Raw genomic sequence first — 17,964 nt, 5'->3', positions numbered from 1 at the left:
ATTTCGACAGCTGCCTATGACAACATTGATTCAAGTTAAGTTGTTGTTGATGGTGTAAACGACGGTGTAAACGATGGTGTAAATGACGGTGTTGATAGTGTAATTCCCAGCAAAGAATGGTAATGAACACGAAATGTTCTCCAAATGCTCATTTGCTAGTATTCTCTATCGTTCACTTCGGTGTGCATGCTTCTTTAGAAACGTTCGGCAAATGAAGATTATGTAATCTTAAACTGTTTTTTGATAAACAAGATGGTTTTATGGCTTAATTGTATTCCTAAAGTTCATATTGATATGTTTGAAGTTTTTATCTGCCATATCTGAATTAAGTAAGTTAAATGAAAAAAGAGATTTTGTGAAGTAGTTGAAATCGAAGATTTAGAAATGAAACAAGAGGTTATTTATTTTAGCTAGAAGATGTATTATTTAGTGATGGCTTTCGAACCTACTGATTTCTGCTAATCTATACGGTGTATATGTAAAATTGAAAATCACTATGTTTGTGACTCTAAATCTCCTGAACCGCCCGACTAATCTTGATCAAATTTGTAACATGGATGAGGTTCGGGGCTGGGCTGATTTTAGGCTATTCACTTTGATGGTAGAACTAAGGGGAGGGGGAGAGGGAGGGGGTATAAAAATAAATAAAACTTAATAACTCCTGAACCACTCAACCGATCTTGATCAAATTTTCAACATAGATGAGGTTCAGGCCTGGGATCGTTTCTATGATTTAAATTTGACGGAGCAACGTAGGTGAGGAGAAGGAAGGGGAAATACATAAAAATCAATTTATATAAAACTGAAAGTGACTATTTTTGTAACTTAATAACTCTTGAACTATCCAACCGATCTCATTCAAATTTTCAAGATACGTGAGGTTCGTATCTGGAAACATTTTTGTAATTTCACTTTAACGGTAGATCCTAGGGGAGGGAGAGGGAACGGGGACGTATAAATGAAAACTAATATAACCTAATAACTTTTGAACCATTCAACCAATCTCGATCAAATTTTCAACATATATGAGGGTAGTGCCTTGAGTGTTTTTTTTTTATCGTTTCACTTTAACGAGCAATCTAGGGGAGAGGGAGAAACAAATATATATAAAAATGATCGAAAATTTCCACTATCAGTGTCGAATTTATAGTTTTCTGGGTCGCTTAGATGAACAGTGATATTTTCGATTCCGTTTAAATTCAAATTCAACCAGGCAATTTGGGGGAGAGGGAGGAAGAGACATTTAAAAATGATCGAAAATGACTGATATTAATGCTGAATCCACATTTTTTGTTGTCGCCGAGATGAAGGCGATGCCATGGCCCACAACATAAGGAAGGGGATATATATAAGGAAGGGGGTCAAAAATGATTGATATTAGTGTTGAATCTATAAGTTCTTGGGGTAGCCGAGATGAATATTGACACTTCTGATGTTGTTTAAATTCAAATTCAGTCCCGCATTTTGACGGAGAGGGCAAGGGAAATACATAAAACTGTTAAAAATAACTCATGTTAGTGTCGAATCCGTAGTTTCCAGCGTCACTGAGATGACCGGTGACACTTCCGATCCTCTTTAAAACCAAATTCAGTCCCTCTACTTGGGAGAGGGGGAAATAATAAAATGACCGAGATCAATATTAGTGTCGAATCTATGGTTTTTCGGGGTCGCCGAGATAATCAATGATCTTTCCGATGCTGTTTAAATCGATGCCATTAAAAACGAAAACAGCATATTTCACAGGTACTAAACACATGAGATACAGAGTTGTGCATTTAAATTTTTATTTCAACCCAGCGAAGCGGATAGTATATGCTGGTTAGAAACTATAAATATGTTTAAATTGTTTAAAATAAAATGGTTTCTTTTGTTTAATAGGTGAATAGAATAGATCAGTGCTTTGATTAATAAGCATTCGTTTATTAATTGCTAGTAAGTTTGTGGTGGAGAATTTCATACTCGTTGGTTTCTTTGGGGAACTCCCGTTTCCTCCCATTTTCTCATTCCACCAATTCTTTCATCATTATTCAGTTGCTTTAATCATCGTCTCCCTTAGCCTAATAGGCATAATCGTGGGAAGTTAAACTCAAAGATTTCAAAGATTATTAATTCCTAGTATATTATTCAGAAATTTCGGCTGGACTTCATTAGAAACATTTGTTCACGATTGATCTTTTGTTATAGAGCTCGATTCCATATATAAAGTAACTGTTGAAACACGTAACCTGCCTTAGCAATTTTCTTCACTCGAACGTTTCGCTTAATTTTCCTTTTTCTTAAATACCTCATTTACCGTAAATGTAGATTGTTGTTAAATCTATAGTTTCTTGGAACAGTAACTGATTTCTAGACAACTTCCATGTCTTTTACGTTATACGAGTATAACATGTTTCTTTTCATACTGATGAAAGCAATTCGCATGATACCTCCAATATAATTCGTAAATAGATAATATAGGCTACATTTGTTTATATGAAGCATGTTAAGCCTTGGACATAGGCAACACTATTTACTTCACTGTATGGTTGGTTGTCTAACCTCACTAATTGAACGGCGCAAATGGGCCACCTGGTATATGAAGTTTTAGGGATAGCTATTGTTGAAATTACATTTCAGTAAAGCTGCACCGCCAAGGAGAAAGCTCGGGATTACTCAGATTGAAAACAGATACTTGGGACCAAGCGGCGCTCGTCTGAAAACACAAAGAAATGAAAAATAAAATTTTTAAAAATGTAGACAGAGAGAAAATGTAGGAGACAGGGATGTAGGGTGGAACAAACACAAGGCATTAAGGTATCTGGTGACATTCCATAATGCTGCTGGGCTCTTCGATGACTTTCTTCTGGTTGATACAGGTTTGTCTTCTTGCTCTACGTCAGACGTGCAGAACTACGTGTGTCTGAACTATCTGTTGAAAAATAGCTAAAACTATCTACAGAAGAACTAAATGTTACGAATCATAATACTTACGGTGTTTGAACTTACATGCGGATCTACACCAGTACTCTACACCCGCGGTAAAAAAAGAGAGAAAAAGAGTACATAATAATAATAATTAGAGACAGGATATTTAGGCATTAAAAACTTGGAAAACAGGCAGGCAAATAGGCACTTAAAATTTTTAAAAAAATAGGCAATAAAATAGGCATTAAAATAACTCGAAATAATAAAAATAAATACTCAATACAATTAAAAATTAAATTCAAGTCATAGATAATGTTCAAAGAATATAGAAACATACTTGTTAGTTAATATCTTCTTGTACTGGATATATAAAAACGAAACTTGACATGCATTCAGTGTCGGACTGGCCATGTTGGCTACTTGGTGATCACCAAGGGCCCGAGGCCCGAGGAGTCTCGCAGGGATCACGAGGAGCAGGACCTCTAGACCTTGGTCGAATTCGCGGCCGCAAATGCTTTCCTGAGTGTTCCTACAAAAAAGGTAGCAGAAACCTAAGTTCGTCTTTCCGAAGGAAGTATTCTCGGACCCCCTTACTCATATCAGTGCGGCCCTGTGAGCCAGTATAACTTCGTTCTTAACAAAGGCCACCTCCAGTCCGTAACGGCCCCTTGCGCTAAATTGAAAATTGTTAAAACAAGCCTAAGATCTACGGTAAGTTGAAACCATTGGTCTCCTTTACTTTTTATATTTACAGAAGAAATACTATTCCAGAAGGTAGACAAAGAAAAAGTAATTAATTTGATTGCCTCATCAAGTAAAGAACTGCGTAAAAAACTCTCAAAGTATCTGAAGTAACTTCACGATTACGTTTGATAGTCTCAGTATCATTGTAACTTTTTTTGCGATCTGTTTTGTACTACATATTTATTCAATACAGAAAATATGATTTTGTCAGTAATGATGTTCTGCAATTGACGTGGTGGTCCTTTAAGGACCCACGCCAAGGGCCCTCAACTTGGCAAGTCCGACACTGCATGCATTTCACGTATTATGTATGTGGTGCTTACGTTCTATACAGCATTTTATTACTACACATAACAGTCCAAATTTTATACACTTTATCAGTATATACAGCAGTCCAAAATTTTACAGCACTTTATCAGTACAGCAGTCCAAACTTTTACATCTTATCCCTACAAATGAAATATTTCTCGCAAGAGGCCTTTCTTGAAATGCTAAATGATATATTTTTTCAATAATGATATATTTTTTGAAGAAAATGTATAGAATAGGCAACGTTAGGCAATTATAATTAGGCAACTAAAGCAATTATTTAGGCAGGAAGGGGCGAAATAGGCAAAATAAAATTGACTTAAATTGAAACTATAACCCCTACATAGACTTTAAAACTTTATTTTTGATCATATCTTTAATATTAAAGAATAGGCATTTTGCCTAACATCCGGTCTCTAATAATAATATAGAAACAGATATTGCAGTTTTACCGCAGTTTTTGCTAAAAAAAGAAAAAAAAAAGAAAGAAAAAAAGAAAAAAAAAGAAAAAAAGAAAATTGATTGATTCTATAAAAAAGGGTACAAGAACCTTTTTATGTAAAATTTTACAAAATATATTTTTGCTCAAAACAATTCTCCTCGAAAAACTGATAATTTTCCAGATAATTAAAAAAGAACTAGAATTATTGCATTATCGCCTCCCGAAATAGAAAATCAACCCAATTTAAGGGTTTCTTTCAGAATATTTTGAGGACATCAAAATAAAGGCCTCCACAAAAATCCAATTTGATCAAAAATTTTCAGTTTTTTCTTTTCTTTTTTTTCCCCAATTTTTTCAATAGGAGGCTCCTAATTGAAGAAAACTTAGTGAAAGTAGTTTTCACTGATTACAGTGCCATCTACCAGAAATAGACAAGAAGTTTTGAATAAAATTGATTTCTTTTATATTGTAGAATCCGGATCTTCAATTAAATAATGGGAGTAAACAACCTGAGTTTTTAAGTTGCCCCCATTTCACTCCCAGGGGGCGGGGGTGGGCTAATTTTATCACAGACGAATTTCTCCCTCCAAAATATTAACTTTTTATTTCGATAATTTTTTTTCGTCAGGTGCTTATTTTTCTAGATATTATTCTATCTCAAGTCAATAACTTCTAGTAGTAGTCGTAGTAGTAGTAGTAGTAGTAGTAATAGTAGTAGTAGTAGCAGTATTTGCTCTTCTTTCTCCCCCACTTCCTTGCCATTATTTCGTACCCTGGAAGCACTTTCCCCCAAAGTATTTTGAATTACAGTATTATTTAGTATTTTAATTCCGAATCATTTCTTTACTAACACCATCCTCTTCAAAATAATATACAGCACAACTTATAATAATTATATTTAGTTGTACATACTATTCAGGCTGTACAATAGGGTCTATCGATAAAACTTTTTTTTTTTTCGAAATCATGTTACCCTTAATGTCCATTTTTTGCCGAGTATAAGAAATATCAAACCGACGCTTCAATTTTTAGTTGCGAAATTAAAAAGAAAAAAATGAAAAATCGAAGATTTTTTAAAGTTAAATACTGTACTTATTACCTTACAGCTTATACCGTGTTATCCTTAGTAATAGTCATTTTTGTTTCAAATAGTTCAAATTTAATGTAGAGAAACAATTAAAAGTATACCTCAAGTTTTCAGATGCCACAGAAAGGAGAACATCGATAAACTTTATAATATTTTGTACGAAGTTTGATAACGACCTACCGCTATGGAGAAAATGACTCATCAACAAGATAATGCACCATGTCACAAGGCCAGGAGTGTGATTGAGTGGTTCAAGAAACACAATGGCGAGTTCCAATTAATGTGCTGGCTGACTAACTGGCCGGATCTGAACCCAATCGAACACATTTCGGATGTGATTGAATGTGATTTCAGAGAGATTCGCCCCCTTTCCCGAAATTTACGGGAATTAGGTGACATGTGTGTACACATGTGGTGTCAACTCCATCCAGCGAACTACTAAGGCCTCATTGCTTCCCTGTCAAGATACGTCGCCGCTGTTATCAGTGCTAAAAGTGGACATACAGACTATTAGGTAGTTTGCCATAATGTTCTGGCTAATCATATTTACACAAAACAATATCAAATAACGTTTCTCTGATAAGTATTACAGAGGGAGAATGTTGCCACACATCTTATCAAATACCTATTATATAGATTTCTATCCGTTTTTTCCTCACAAGTGAAAGAAACTGCGGCAGCTAAAAAAACTTGAGGTATTTTTATTATTTTTCTTTTTTTTTATTTTACAATCTATATATATAAAAGAGAACGCACAAAATCCTTTGTCCGCTCATCACGCTAATACGGCTGAACCGATTTCTTTCATTTTTGGGGGGTTGTTAGGATTTGGACCCTAGATGGTTTTTATCATATCACTTTAATTTTAAATTACCAGTGTCTTGAGATAATTGACCAATCAGGTGTCAATACGTACAAAAAATCCTTTGTCCGCTCATCACGCTAATACGGCTGAACCGATTTCTTTCATTTTTGGGGGGTTGTTAGGATGTGGACCCTAGATGTTTTTTATCATATCACTTTAATTTTCAATTACCAGTGTCTTGAGATAATTGACCATTCAGGTGTCCATACGTACAAATCCTTTGTTATTAGTTCATCATAGGTATAAAAATAAACGTATTTATATGCAACCCGCATGACCCTGTGACTCGGCGGGTTAACATAACTGACAGGCGCTATAAATCACTTGAAAGCGAAAAAGTAAAAATTATCTAAGTAACAAAGTTTATTGCGTTCCGGGATGACCGCAGCGAAGCGGGGCGGGTTAACATAAATGACAGGCGATATAATGTTAACATTAGTGCAATCTTCTATGGTTTTTATCATATCACTTGAAAGCGAAAAAGTAAAAATTATCTAAGTAACAAAGTTTATTGCGTTCCGGGGTGACCGCAGCGAAGCGGGGTGAACGCTGCTAGTCTTATATATAAAAGAGAACGTACAAATCCTTTGTTCCCTCATCACGCTAATACGGCTGAACCAATTTCTTTCATTTTTGGGGGGTTATTAGGATTTGGACCCTAGATGGTTTTTATCATATCACTTTAATTTTTAATTACCAGTGTCTTGAGATAATTGACCATTCAAGTGTCCATAACGTACAAATCCTTTGTTAGTTCATCATAGGTAAAAATAAACGTATTTATATGCAACCCGCATGACCGTGTCACTCGGCGGGTTAACATAAATGACAGGCGATATAATGTTAACATTTACTGCAATCTACTATGGTTTTTATCATATCACTTGAAAGCGAAAAAGTAAAAATTATCTAAGTAACAACGTTTATTGCGTTCCGGGGTGACCGCAGCGAAGCGGGGCGGGTTAAGATAAATGACAGGCGATATAATGTTAACATTTACTGCAATCTTCTATGGTTTTTATCATATCACTTGAAAGCGAAAAAGTAAAAATTATCTAAGTAACAAAGTTTATTGCGTTCCGGGGTGACCGCAGCGAAGCGGGGTGAACGCTGCTAGTATATTTATAAAATAATTATTACCGAGGATAACACGGTATAAGGTAATAAGTATTAACTTATTATTTTTTTTAAATCTACGATTTTATTTGTTTTCGATTTCCAAGGCAATGGCGGCAACTCAAAAATTAAGGCGCCTCTATGTACTGTAAAAAAAAAAAAAAAAAAGCGTGAATAGAATTTGAAGATGTTTTTAAATTTCTAAAAATTTGGATTCATTCCTGTTTAATTTTCCTTTAATTTGAATTTTTGATTGTACCATAAAGGCTATATTCAAGGTAACATTCAGGAGTATGTTTGACGACACTGTTTTGCTTAAATTATTTCAAATTATTTCTGCAATGATGAGTTCATTTTAGATCAATAGTGACCCTTGAGTATCACACTATGGCCTACGGAAATATTCTTTTCTATTCATACATATTCTGTTTAATACTCCATCCAAGCTCTAAGTGAGTGTCAATTATGGTGGTGCAGTGACTACAATCGGATAAACACTAGAAAAGGAAGGGGGCGTTCGACGCAGACTCGAACCTTGCTTGGCCCATTCTGAGTCCTGAATGAGGTATCTTGGAGCTATCCTTATTACCACTAAACAAATGCTCTGATAGTGCCTTGAATATATGACTTGCTCATGGATTCGAATCCAAAAATATATCTCTAGATATAATCCAAAAATTAAAAAGTAAAAGTACGAAGTGTGATTTATTATGAAATCTTCATCGCTAAATAAAAGACAGTTCTCATAGCTACATCTTCAAATTTTTCATCAGGAATCTTCAACACAATAGAAAAGACAAGGGACTCTTTTTTCGTATTTTCGTAAGAGCCCATCCAAAGTAGATCTAAAAGAAGAATCTGATGGACTTTCTTCAAAGACTGTGATGAAATCTTCACTAACTGAAGACAGTGTTCTTAAACCAACTTCCCCACCCCCACCTGTACCTGCCAAGAACGTTGAAAATCAGTGCGTTAAGGAGGGCAATATTGTGTTGTCCACTCCTTCAACATCGGGACAAACTATGAGGAATCTTTCATCTTACGACAAATTTCCTTGGCTAAAGAGAACATCCGACTGTTATATGTGTGAAATTTGTAGCAAATACAGTGTGTTAAGATCTGGTCCCTGGATTACATTAAAAAAAATATCGTCAGTAAGCAAAAAAAAAAAAAAAAAAAAAAATCTGAGAAGGCGCAGAAATCATATGGCTGCTGTCTCAGCTTCAGGCTGCATGAAGCCTGGAACGAACAAGGAAGTAAATGTAACGGAGCAGATTGTAACCCACGCCAATCGACAGGATGAAACAAGCAAATTAGTAACAAAGGGCCTGTTTAGATTAGCTTATTTCATGTTCTCATCTGAAATACCACACACACAAATACCACATATCTGAAATACCATACTGGAGACCTCTAGTTTCAACTTTTGCACAAACTGACCATAGCGGTTTGATTCAACAGTTCATACAGGCATCAGCTCAAAATGCACACCGTTTGTCTCGAGTTGCTATCACAGATATACTTGAAGCATTTGGTGATGCTATTACTTCCATCCAGAAAGATAATTTCTTTAGTAAGAAAGAGTTTTCTGTTATGGCAGATGAATTTATAGATTTCAATGGACGAAGTTATCTGAAAATCGAGCTTTCATGTTTCCAACTTTTTTTTCCTTATATTTCTCACCTGTAGCCTCTAATTTCTCACGAAGCATATCTTCGTCACCCTTGAACCTAAAGCCAGCCTGTTCCGCTGAACGGATTGCACTGTTCGCTGAGTCTGCAATGTCTTTTATTGGGATTGCATTTATGTGTTCACGAATAGCTTCAACATGGTTCAATGTGTCTCCTAATGTTGATGATCCCTGCTGCAATACCTTGTTCAAACGAACAAGGGGTTTCAACATTGCAGAGAGTAGTTGTAAAAGGAATGCGGTAGATGGCAGTTTAAAGCGTAGTAAAAGCCCACCAGCTCTAGACAATAAGTCGCCATCGTCCATATAAATATGCTCCAGAGCAATGCATATTGCTGAGAAATGCTTGCAAACAACCTCTATGCTTCCTTCATATGATAGCCACCGAGTTGGGCGGGCTGTACCAATTTTTGAGGCATAGTTCTCAAAGCAATCTGCACATCTTTGAGCACTTGAAGCCGTAAATGACTCTTGTTGAAAAGGCTTAAAAAAAAAAAAAAAGTTCATTCAAAGAAGAAATACTGTTTTTAATTTCAGGTATTCCCTCACATGCATTTATTAGGCACAATTGTAGCAGGTGAGCACGACAATGTACGAAGATTAAATTTGGGGATTCTTTCTTTAACAATGCTTGCACCCCAGAATGTTTTCCATTAAAATTGACTGCTCCATCAAAAGATGCTGCTACCATATTTTTCGGATTTAATTCTACTTTTTTACTTGTGAAATCAAAGTTTCATTTATATCAGCGGCGAGTGTTGATTTCATGGGGACAGCTGAAATAAATGTTTATACTATGTCATTATCCTTTATATGGCGAATGCATGTGCTAACTTCGTGCAGGTTGCAAAATTTCACGAAACACTAAAAGAAAAGGACTTGAAACCCGATTTCAGAGATATTTGTACAATGTACAGTATTTGTGAAGAAGACCTCAAGTTTGAATATGGACTTATTTGGCGATTTCCTGGTAATCTTTCTTCGAAACAGTTCCTTCTCCACCTTGCTACAGACGCTGACAAACAGTGTATGTTTCCCATTTTGTCAGCACTGGTAAAAAAAAATGTACTGCTTCTACCTGTAGGAACTGCCAGTGTAGAGCGATCATTTTCCACAATGAATCGCATATTGACTTCCGAACGCTGTAGGCTGTCTTTCCCACACGTTGATGCTCTCATGAAACTCTCAATTGAAGGACCAAATATCCCAGATGTAAGGGAAGGAACTCAGGACGAGAAAGATTTACTGGAGCTTGTATTAAATACAGCATATGAGGAGTGGTTAAAACAACCAAGAAGAAATGTGTAGTGCAAATAGTGTAAATTATAGTGTGGAAAATAGTACGAGATGCAAGATAATCAAATTGAAAAGTTGCAAGATTTAGTAAAAAATTGACGTTATTTATAGTTAGCGTAAATTGTGAGACTGCCAAAAGTGCCCAAACATTTCTGTATTTTCTTCAAGAAACAGTCTTTAAATTAAGACGAAATGATATTTCTGTTGAGTGTGGAGTATAACTTGCTCAAGGGGAATATCATAACTCAAGTTCAGGCGAGCCATTTTTTTATTGGTTTGTTATTTAGCAGGAGAAAATAACGGATTTGAACTTGATTTTCTCTTTGTATTAATATGAAATCTTTGAACTTAGTTTCTTATTCGTGTCAATATGAAATTTTATTTTAATGATCCAATTCACAGAAATTAATCTATTACAAAGTGTGAGGTTTTTTTTTTCTAAGCAGATTGAGGTCCATAAATGAAAGCTGCGAGGGAGGGGGAACATGGAACCAGTTGCTCTTGCTAATAGTTACGTAACAAAATATACTGTTTTCTTTGAGTTTGTTTTAAAATGTATATCACTATTCTGAGAGCACCTTCTCCCCCCCTTTTATTTTGAACACCTTCCAAGTAAAAATTTCTGGCGTACTTACTGATTTAAATCATGATGAAGAACGTACTAGAAGGCATAGTGTTAAAAAAAAAAAAGAGGGAGCAGACGAAATTTAAACATACTTAAACAACTTAAACAGACTTAAACATATCGCCTTTGCTTTTTTCCCACTTCGAACACTGGTTATAATTATTGTGTTTTCATTTTCATGATCGCAATAGAGCTACATAACTTCTGGATTATTCGCTTCCCCAATATTTGAGGCTTTAATGTGTTGCAGCGTATCACGAGTTAGGGATAATATATAATGTAACATTTGTTGTACATCACATATCATGATACCAGACTATTTTACATAGTGTATTACAATAAATGGACTGCTTGGATGCCAAGAACTAGTACAGATAGGTACCTTTCACTTCTATAGATAGGTACGTATTTTTTAAAAGGATTTTTATAAACACTAAATTATAAAACAATAAACTACATTCAGTAGTTATTGTTAAATTATAAAACAATAAACTACATACAGTAGTTATTGTTTTGGTTCCCAACATAAGAGAGATATCAAGCTCCTTTGTGGCTAAGCGGTTAGCGTATACGCCTTTGGCGTGGGAGACCCAGGTTCAATTCCCAGCGGGAGCTCATGTGGTTCTGATTCCACGTTAATCAGTAGGTTCACGTCTCATATAGCCCCGCTGCTGAACGGGACGTTGAACTCAAAATCAACTCAAATCATAAAAGAAATATGAATTGTTCATGAGATATTGAACTTCAGCTTTCATTTCTGGTTGATGTATGCGTATATTTTAACTCGTATATTTTGTCTGGATTAGAATTTCAAGATGTCTCGTCCCGAATTCGAGTCGAGCCGAGACAGAAACTGCCGAGTCAAGACAGGAACATATTTTCGAGTCGAGACGAGTCGAGACAGGCTTAAATGTCAACTCGACTCGTGCGAATCCCTAGTATTTAGTTTACTTTCTAAACACTTTCATTTGCTTCACACATACACACATTTGCTGCAAGTACCGGCAATCAAACTTAGGAACTGAAAGACCAGTGTAATGTCCGCACCTTGAAATTTAAGTTATAGGAAATTTTAAATTTAAAAATTAATATATTTGGTCTAGGAATTAATTCGTGCGGGTGGACAAGAGATGGCGCAACGAACGGAGCGTCCCACAGTTCCGTGTATCCACACATGTGTTGCAAACCCCTGTCATCGCGTATCGTTCGTAGTATAGGGCAGTGGATTAAAGCGTCAACAACACCAGTTTGTAGTTAAGTGAACATGGCGCAATTTGTGCCTGATAAAGTGTTTTTGCGGGGTGTCCTGCTGCATTACTTTAACATGCAGAAAAGTGCGACTGAAAGTCATCGTATTTTGGTGGAAGTGTATGGTGACCATGCTCTAGCTGAGCGAACGTGTCAGAAGTGGTTTGCATGGTTTAGATGTGGTGATTTCGGCTTGGCAGACCAAGAGCGAGCTGGACAGCCAAAAAAATTTCAAGACGAAGAATTGACAGCATTGCTCGTGCAGGATTCGTGTCAAACGCAGGAACAACTTGCAGCAGCATTAGGCGTTGATCAAACAACAGTCTCCAAACGCTTGAAAGCCATGGGAATGATTCAAAAGATGTCACATTGGGTTCCACATGAATTGAAAGACAGAGACGTTGAAAGACGAAAAACCATTTGCGGATTGCTGCTTCAACGACAGAGCAGAAAGGGGTTTCTGCATCGAATTATTACGGGTGATGAGAAGTGGATCCATTACGAGAACCCTAAACGAAAAAAGGCCTGGGTGAAACCAGGTGAACCAGGTCCATCACAACCAAAACGAGATATTCACTGTGCAAAGGTTATGCTGTGCATATGGTGGGATATGAAAGGTGTGGTGTACTATGAGCTGCTGCAACCGGGTGAAACTATGAATGGAGAACGTTATCGACGACAATTAATGAGTTTGAAGCAAGCTCTGGCCAGAACACGACCAGAATGGGAGAACAGACATGATAAACTTATTGTTCAACATAATAACGCTCGCCCACATGTCGCAAAACCGGTCAAAACCTATTTAGAAAATGTCGGATGGGAAGTTTTACCCCACCCGCCGTATTCACCAGACGTTGCTCCTTCGGACTACTACTTGTTCGATTGCATGAACAACGATTTGATTGGACAGCGGTTTACTTCTTCAGAAGATATCGAAACATGGGTCTCTGACTGGATCGCTTCCAAGGATGAGGACTTCTTTCGCCACGGAATCCGTACATTGCCTGACAGATGGGCGAAAGTGGTGGCTAGCGATGGACAATATTTTTCTTAAGGTATTTATGTATTTTGTGTTTGTACTACAGCTTCAATGTGTGCGTACCAACCGCACGAATTAATTCCTAGACCAAATATATATATATATATATATATGCAGACATTTGACAGACGTGTACGCTATTTGACTTACACAATGTATTGTGACCTCTAATAATAATTCTTCGATTTATAGAAAATAAAACAGCATAAAACTTGTGGTGCAGAGTGGTGGAAAAGAATACGCAGTAGAAAACAAAGAAAAACAAAATGAAATATTTGTTTTACGTCCCATGATTATGCCGTGTAAGCTAAAGAAGACGGTGATAATAAGAATGAATGAAATGCTGAAATGAAGAAAGTAGTAATAAATGGAAAAACTGAAAAAAGAATAAAAACTTACGCACACGGTGTTTGTCCAACACAAAGTCCACTTGGGGCAAGCTAGAATCGAACTAGGGTCCCCACACAGCAGAGGTTAGCGCTTTACCTCTTTTTCTTTTTTAAAGAACTTCGTAACTGTTATTTTCTCATCTATCACTCTTGAAGACTATTAGATTCGACAGGGACACCATCACAGAAACATCAAGGACAATTAAAATTCTACCCTTTCTACTACAGAGAGAATCGAACCCTCACCTCACGATCGTCAGCCTAACTCCTCAGACCGCTCAGCTACTTTTACCGGCAACCACCGAGTCATCGCGACCGCCACAACAGAAAACATTTACCATGAATGATAACGCTGAATATTGGAACACATTGGCATTAAATAGCATCATAAATGGAACTAAATAATAAACAGTTCCGAATCAAACAGAAAATAGAACAATAGTGATATTAGAAAACAACTGTAACGAGACAATGAACTTGTTACATCTTTTAATATACTTAAAATAAAGTATATCATATTTGTAAAACTAAACTTCCAGTGCTTACAGCCACAAAGCGTTATGAGCATCCTTATGTTGAACGTTCAATTGTGTAATGTGTGCTGAATGCGAATCCAAATACTATTACTTCGAAGTCTCTAGACCAGAATGTTAACATTTTATCTTAAGTAGAAGACTAAATTGAAAGCAACAACAAAAAATGTGCTTTTCACTGGGAATTGAATCTTTAGCAATGAAGATAATAGGAATTCGGTCTAACTAACAGGCAGGCGCGTTAAATACTATTTTTTGTTATTCATTTGATTTCTTCTTTAAAAAATCAGTAGGATAATATATACACACGAAGGGTGACTGACAAGTCATGAGCCTTGAGGAAACTACAGATTTGGTAATACCTGTATTTAAAAAAAAAATAAATAAAAATAAACGCCTTGGACAGCAACACACTTGCTCCAACGATGCTGCAGTGCTCTTATCCCAGTTAAAAAAAAAAAAAAAAAATCCTTAGGTTATGACCACAGAAACTTCTACACGTCCGTCATGACGTCATTATCGCTTACAAAACGTCGTCCTGTTAGAGCTTTTTTTTTTTTTTTAAAGATTAGAGAACAAGTGGAAGTCTGAGGAGGCCAGGTCTGGAGAATAGGGTGGATGAGGAACGAGTTCAAAGTAGGGATGGGCACAAGTCAAGCTAAAACTCGACTCGAATTCGACTCGAGTTTCGAGTCGAGTCAAAGGTAATTTTCTCGAGTCGAGTTCCGACTTGACTCACGTTTTGAGGTCGAGTTTGATAAATGGCTCACTCGTTCAGCTCGTTTTAACTCGTTTTGAAATCATGGCCTAATTAGACTGGAAAGTGAAAGCCATGAGAAATATAAGCAGTAATGTGGAATACTTTTAGTGTTGCTTACGATAGCGGTGCACCTGTCTCGTACTTTTAGTGCATTTTGTGGGGCACTTTTAACGTGTCTCGTCTCCTGTCGATAACGAGACAACAATAGATTTTTATAACAACCGGTCTCAGCCTCAAATGTCGTGAGCACCAATATAAGTATGTAGTTCTTACTATCAAGGCTGAGACTTGCACGGTCGAATTTTTGAGTCCAAGCAGAATCCCAACCCGAGTAATGATGTCAACCGGCTCGACTCGGTTCAACTGAGCGAACTGCTCGAGTTGGCTTGATTGAGATGAGCCATCTGCTTGGTTGGGACAAACCATTGACTCGGCTCAATTGAGCCAATGACTCGAGCCGGCCTGGTTGGAATGAGCTACAGACTCGGCTCATGCGACCCATCGGCTCGAGCCAGCTTCGTTGAAATGAGTTCATCGGCTCGGTTGGACTCAGCTCAACTAAGTCGATGTTCGAACTGGCTCGGTTCGGTGAGCAATCAGCTAAATTTGGATAGGCTCTGATGTGCCATCGGTTCGAGCCAGCTCGGTTGAACGATCTGTTGGCTCGAGTCACTTTTCGGTTTGGCTCGATAGTGAATGAACTGTGAGCCGAGCCGCTCGACTCGTTCACAACTCTAAACATGGGCGAAGCAGTTTTGAACGAGCCGAGCCGCTCGACTCGTTCACAACTCTAAACCTGGGCGAAGCAGTTTTGAACATGTTCGGCCGGCGCCCTATAAATTTTAACAATTTTTGGCTCGAGCCCGAATACTTGCTACTCCGGAACTATAACCCAGAACCTCGTGACCGATGTCCTTGCCTCCTGAAGACTTCTCGACGACCGAGATCGACAGTCAACTACTTTTCAGTATTCAGATAAATAAAAACACCTATCTTTTGTGGTTATACATGGTGTAATAATAATAATAATAATAATAATAATAATAATAATAATAATAATAATAATAATAATAATAATAATAATAATAATAATAATAATAATAATAATAATAATAAAGATTAGTAGTAGTAGTGGTAGTATCATTGATAATTACATTGTCTATGTAAGATACTTGAGAATACTTGGACCTACACCAGGGTTTAGCTCGAATTAGCTCGTTTTGGCTTGACTCGAGTCGAGTTTCGAGTCGAGTTTGAGGAAATTTTTCGAGCCGAGTTCTCGAGTCGAGCTCAAAGATGTTTCTTTCGAGTCGAGTCGAGTTTCAAAGAAAACTCGCTCGAACTCGTTCGTGCCTATTCCTAGTTCAAAGCCGCATTCGTGAATAGTAGCCATGGCAAGTGCTGATATGTAGCCGGGATATGTCATGATGGTAGAGAATGCATATAGACATCATTTGTGCCCCTTTTTTCTTGAATTTACATTCGAAGTTTTTTCAAAACGTCACTATAGTATTGTCCTGTGATGGTATGACTCCTTTGCAGGTAATCAATGAATACCACACCTTGGGAATCCCAAAAATCAGAGGCCATCACTTTGCCAGCAGAGGGAACCACCTTTGCTTTCTTTGGGGTAGGGTTATTCGACTGTTGGATTATTGTTTTGTTTCTGGCTGGTAATGGTGTATCCAACACTCGTCCATAGTGATGAATCGACAGAGAAAATCGTCCACATCACTTTCTAACAGTTTCAAATCGTCCACGGATAGGAGGTACTGAGTGCGTTCTTGTTCGGGAGTCAGAAGACGTGGGACCCATCGAGCAGAAACTTTTGATAAACCAAGCTCATTTTTCAGAATATGATCTGCTTGCCCCTGTGATATGCCCAGCCTGTCTGTTATCTGTCGAATTGACAATCGGCGATCTTTCATGATCACATCAAGTACCAGGAAAATGTTTCCCATGGATGGTCTCCCAGATCTCAGCTCATCTTCAACATTCTGCCTACCAAGAATGAATTCCTCCACCCATCTTTTGATGGTGGCATATGAAGGGGCAGATTCATCTACGGTATTGACCATATTCTAGTGGATCTCAGACGCCGACATTCCTTTTAATTGCAGATACTTGACTACTGACCTGTACTCGATTTTTTCCATTTTCCCAACTTCTGCCATCTCACTCACTTCGAGAGGCTGTAAAAGACAAAAGAAATTATTTAGAACCAAGAGCTTGATACACATTAATATCAAAGGTTGTACTATTCTAATACATATAATTATTCTATTCTAGATTCTCATTTTCTATGTTTAATATATATAACTTTATGGCCTATGACTCCAGAGATTCAATGCTTCGTTCGCAAAAGCTCTCCGCTGACTTCTATCTTTAGCCAACTGGATCCAGTTTCTATTTTGTATTCCTCGTATATGTATACACTGTATCTCATACGCCATCGATAAAATCATCCGAACTTGACCAAATTTAAAATGATGGTAGAACTTCATGAGGTTAGCACTTGTATGAAATGTTAAGGTGTGAATACCTTTGGTTTCTGAATTATTGCCCATCGAAGTTGGGATTTGTACTTTTTTTCCTAAGTTCAAACCTGATATTTGATGGCCAATCACTCCGGAACCAAATATTTTGTACACATAAAATTGTATGTACTTACTAAACTTTTTAAAGTATAGTATCTCTTTAAATTTGGTCAAATGGGGACTTTTGGTTACCGAGCTATTGACCACCAAAGTTTCAGTTTGGAATAAGTGAAATTTTCGAAAATAAATAACTTACTGATTGTTATTTAGAAGCGATTACTGAAACTCATCCACTCTTGACCAACTTTTACGTTGCCTGACAAGCTACCTTGAAAAGACCTTTACAAACTTAGGAAACATATAAAATATGATACTGTTCT

The 17,964-nt window shown here is 37.0% G+C and overlaps 1 protein-coding gene across 1 annotated transcript; it reads right to left on the bottom strand.

Annotated features, from left to right (window-relative positions):
- Window positions 1–16,699: 16,699 nt before the first annotated feature.
- LOC145692466 (histone-lysine N-methyltransferase SETMAR-like) lies at window positions 16,700–17,125 on the bottom strand. Its single transcript, XM_081767774.1, has one exon. It carries the CDS (start codon window positions 17,123–17,125, stop codon window positions 16,700–16,702), a length of 426 nt encoding a protein of 141 aa, XP_081623900.1.
- Between the last annotated feature and the right edge of the window lie 839 nt (window positions 17,126–17,964).

This window comes from Thermobia domestica, chromosome 8 (assembly GCF_964235325.1).
Source record: "Thermobia domestica chromosome 8, izTheDome1.hap1.1, whole genome shotgun sequence".
Taxonomy (NCBI): Eukaryota; Metazoa; Arthropoda; class Insecta; order Zygentoma; family Lepismatidae; genus Thermobia; species Thermobia domestica.
Note: the sequence above shows the minus strand (reverse complement) of the source record. Positions and strands in the feature narration are given on the sequence as shown.

What these genes read in the sequence shown, in the direction of transcription:
- LOC145692466 (XM_081767774.1), bottom strand. Translation starts at nt 17,125, where the DNA reads ATGGTCAATACCGTAGATGAATCTGCCCCTTCATATGCCACCATCAAA.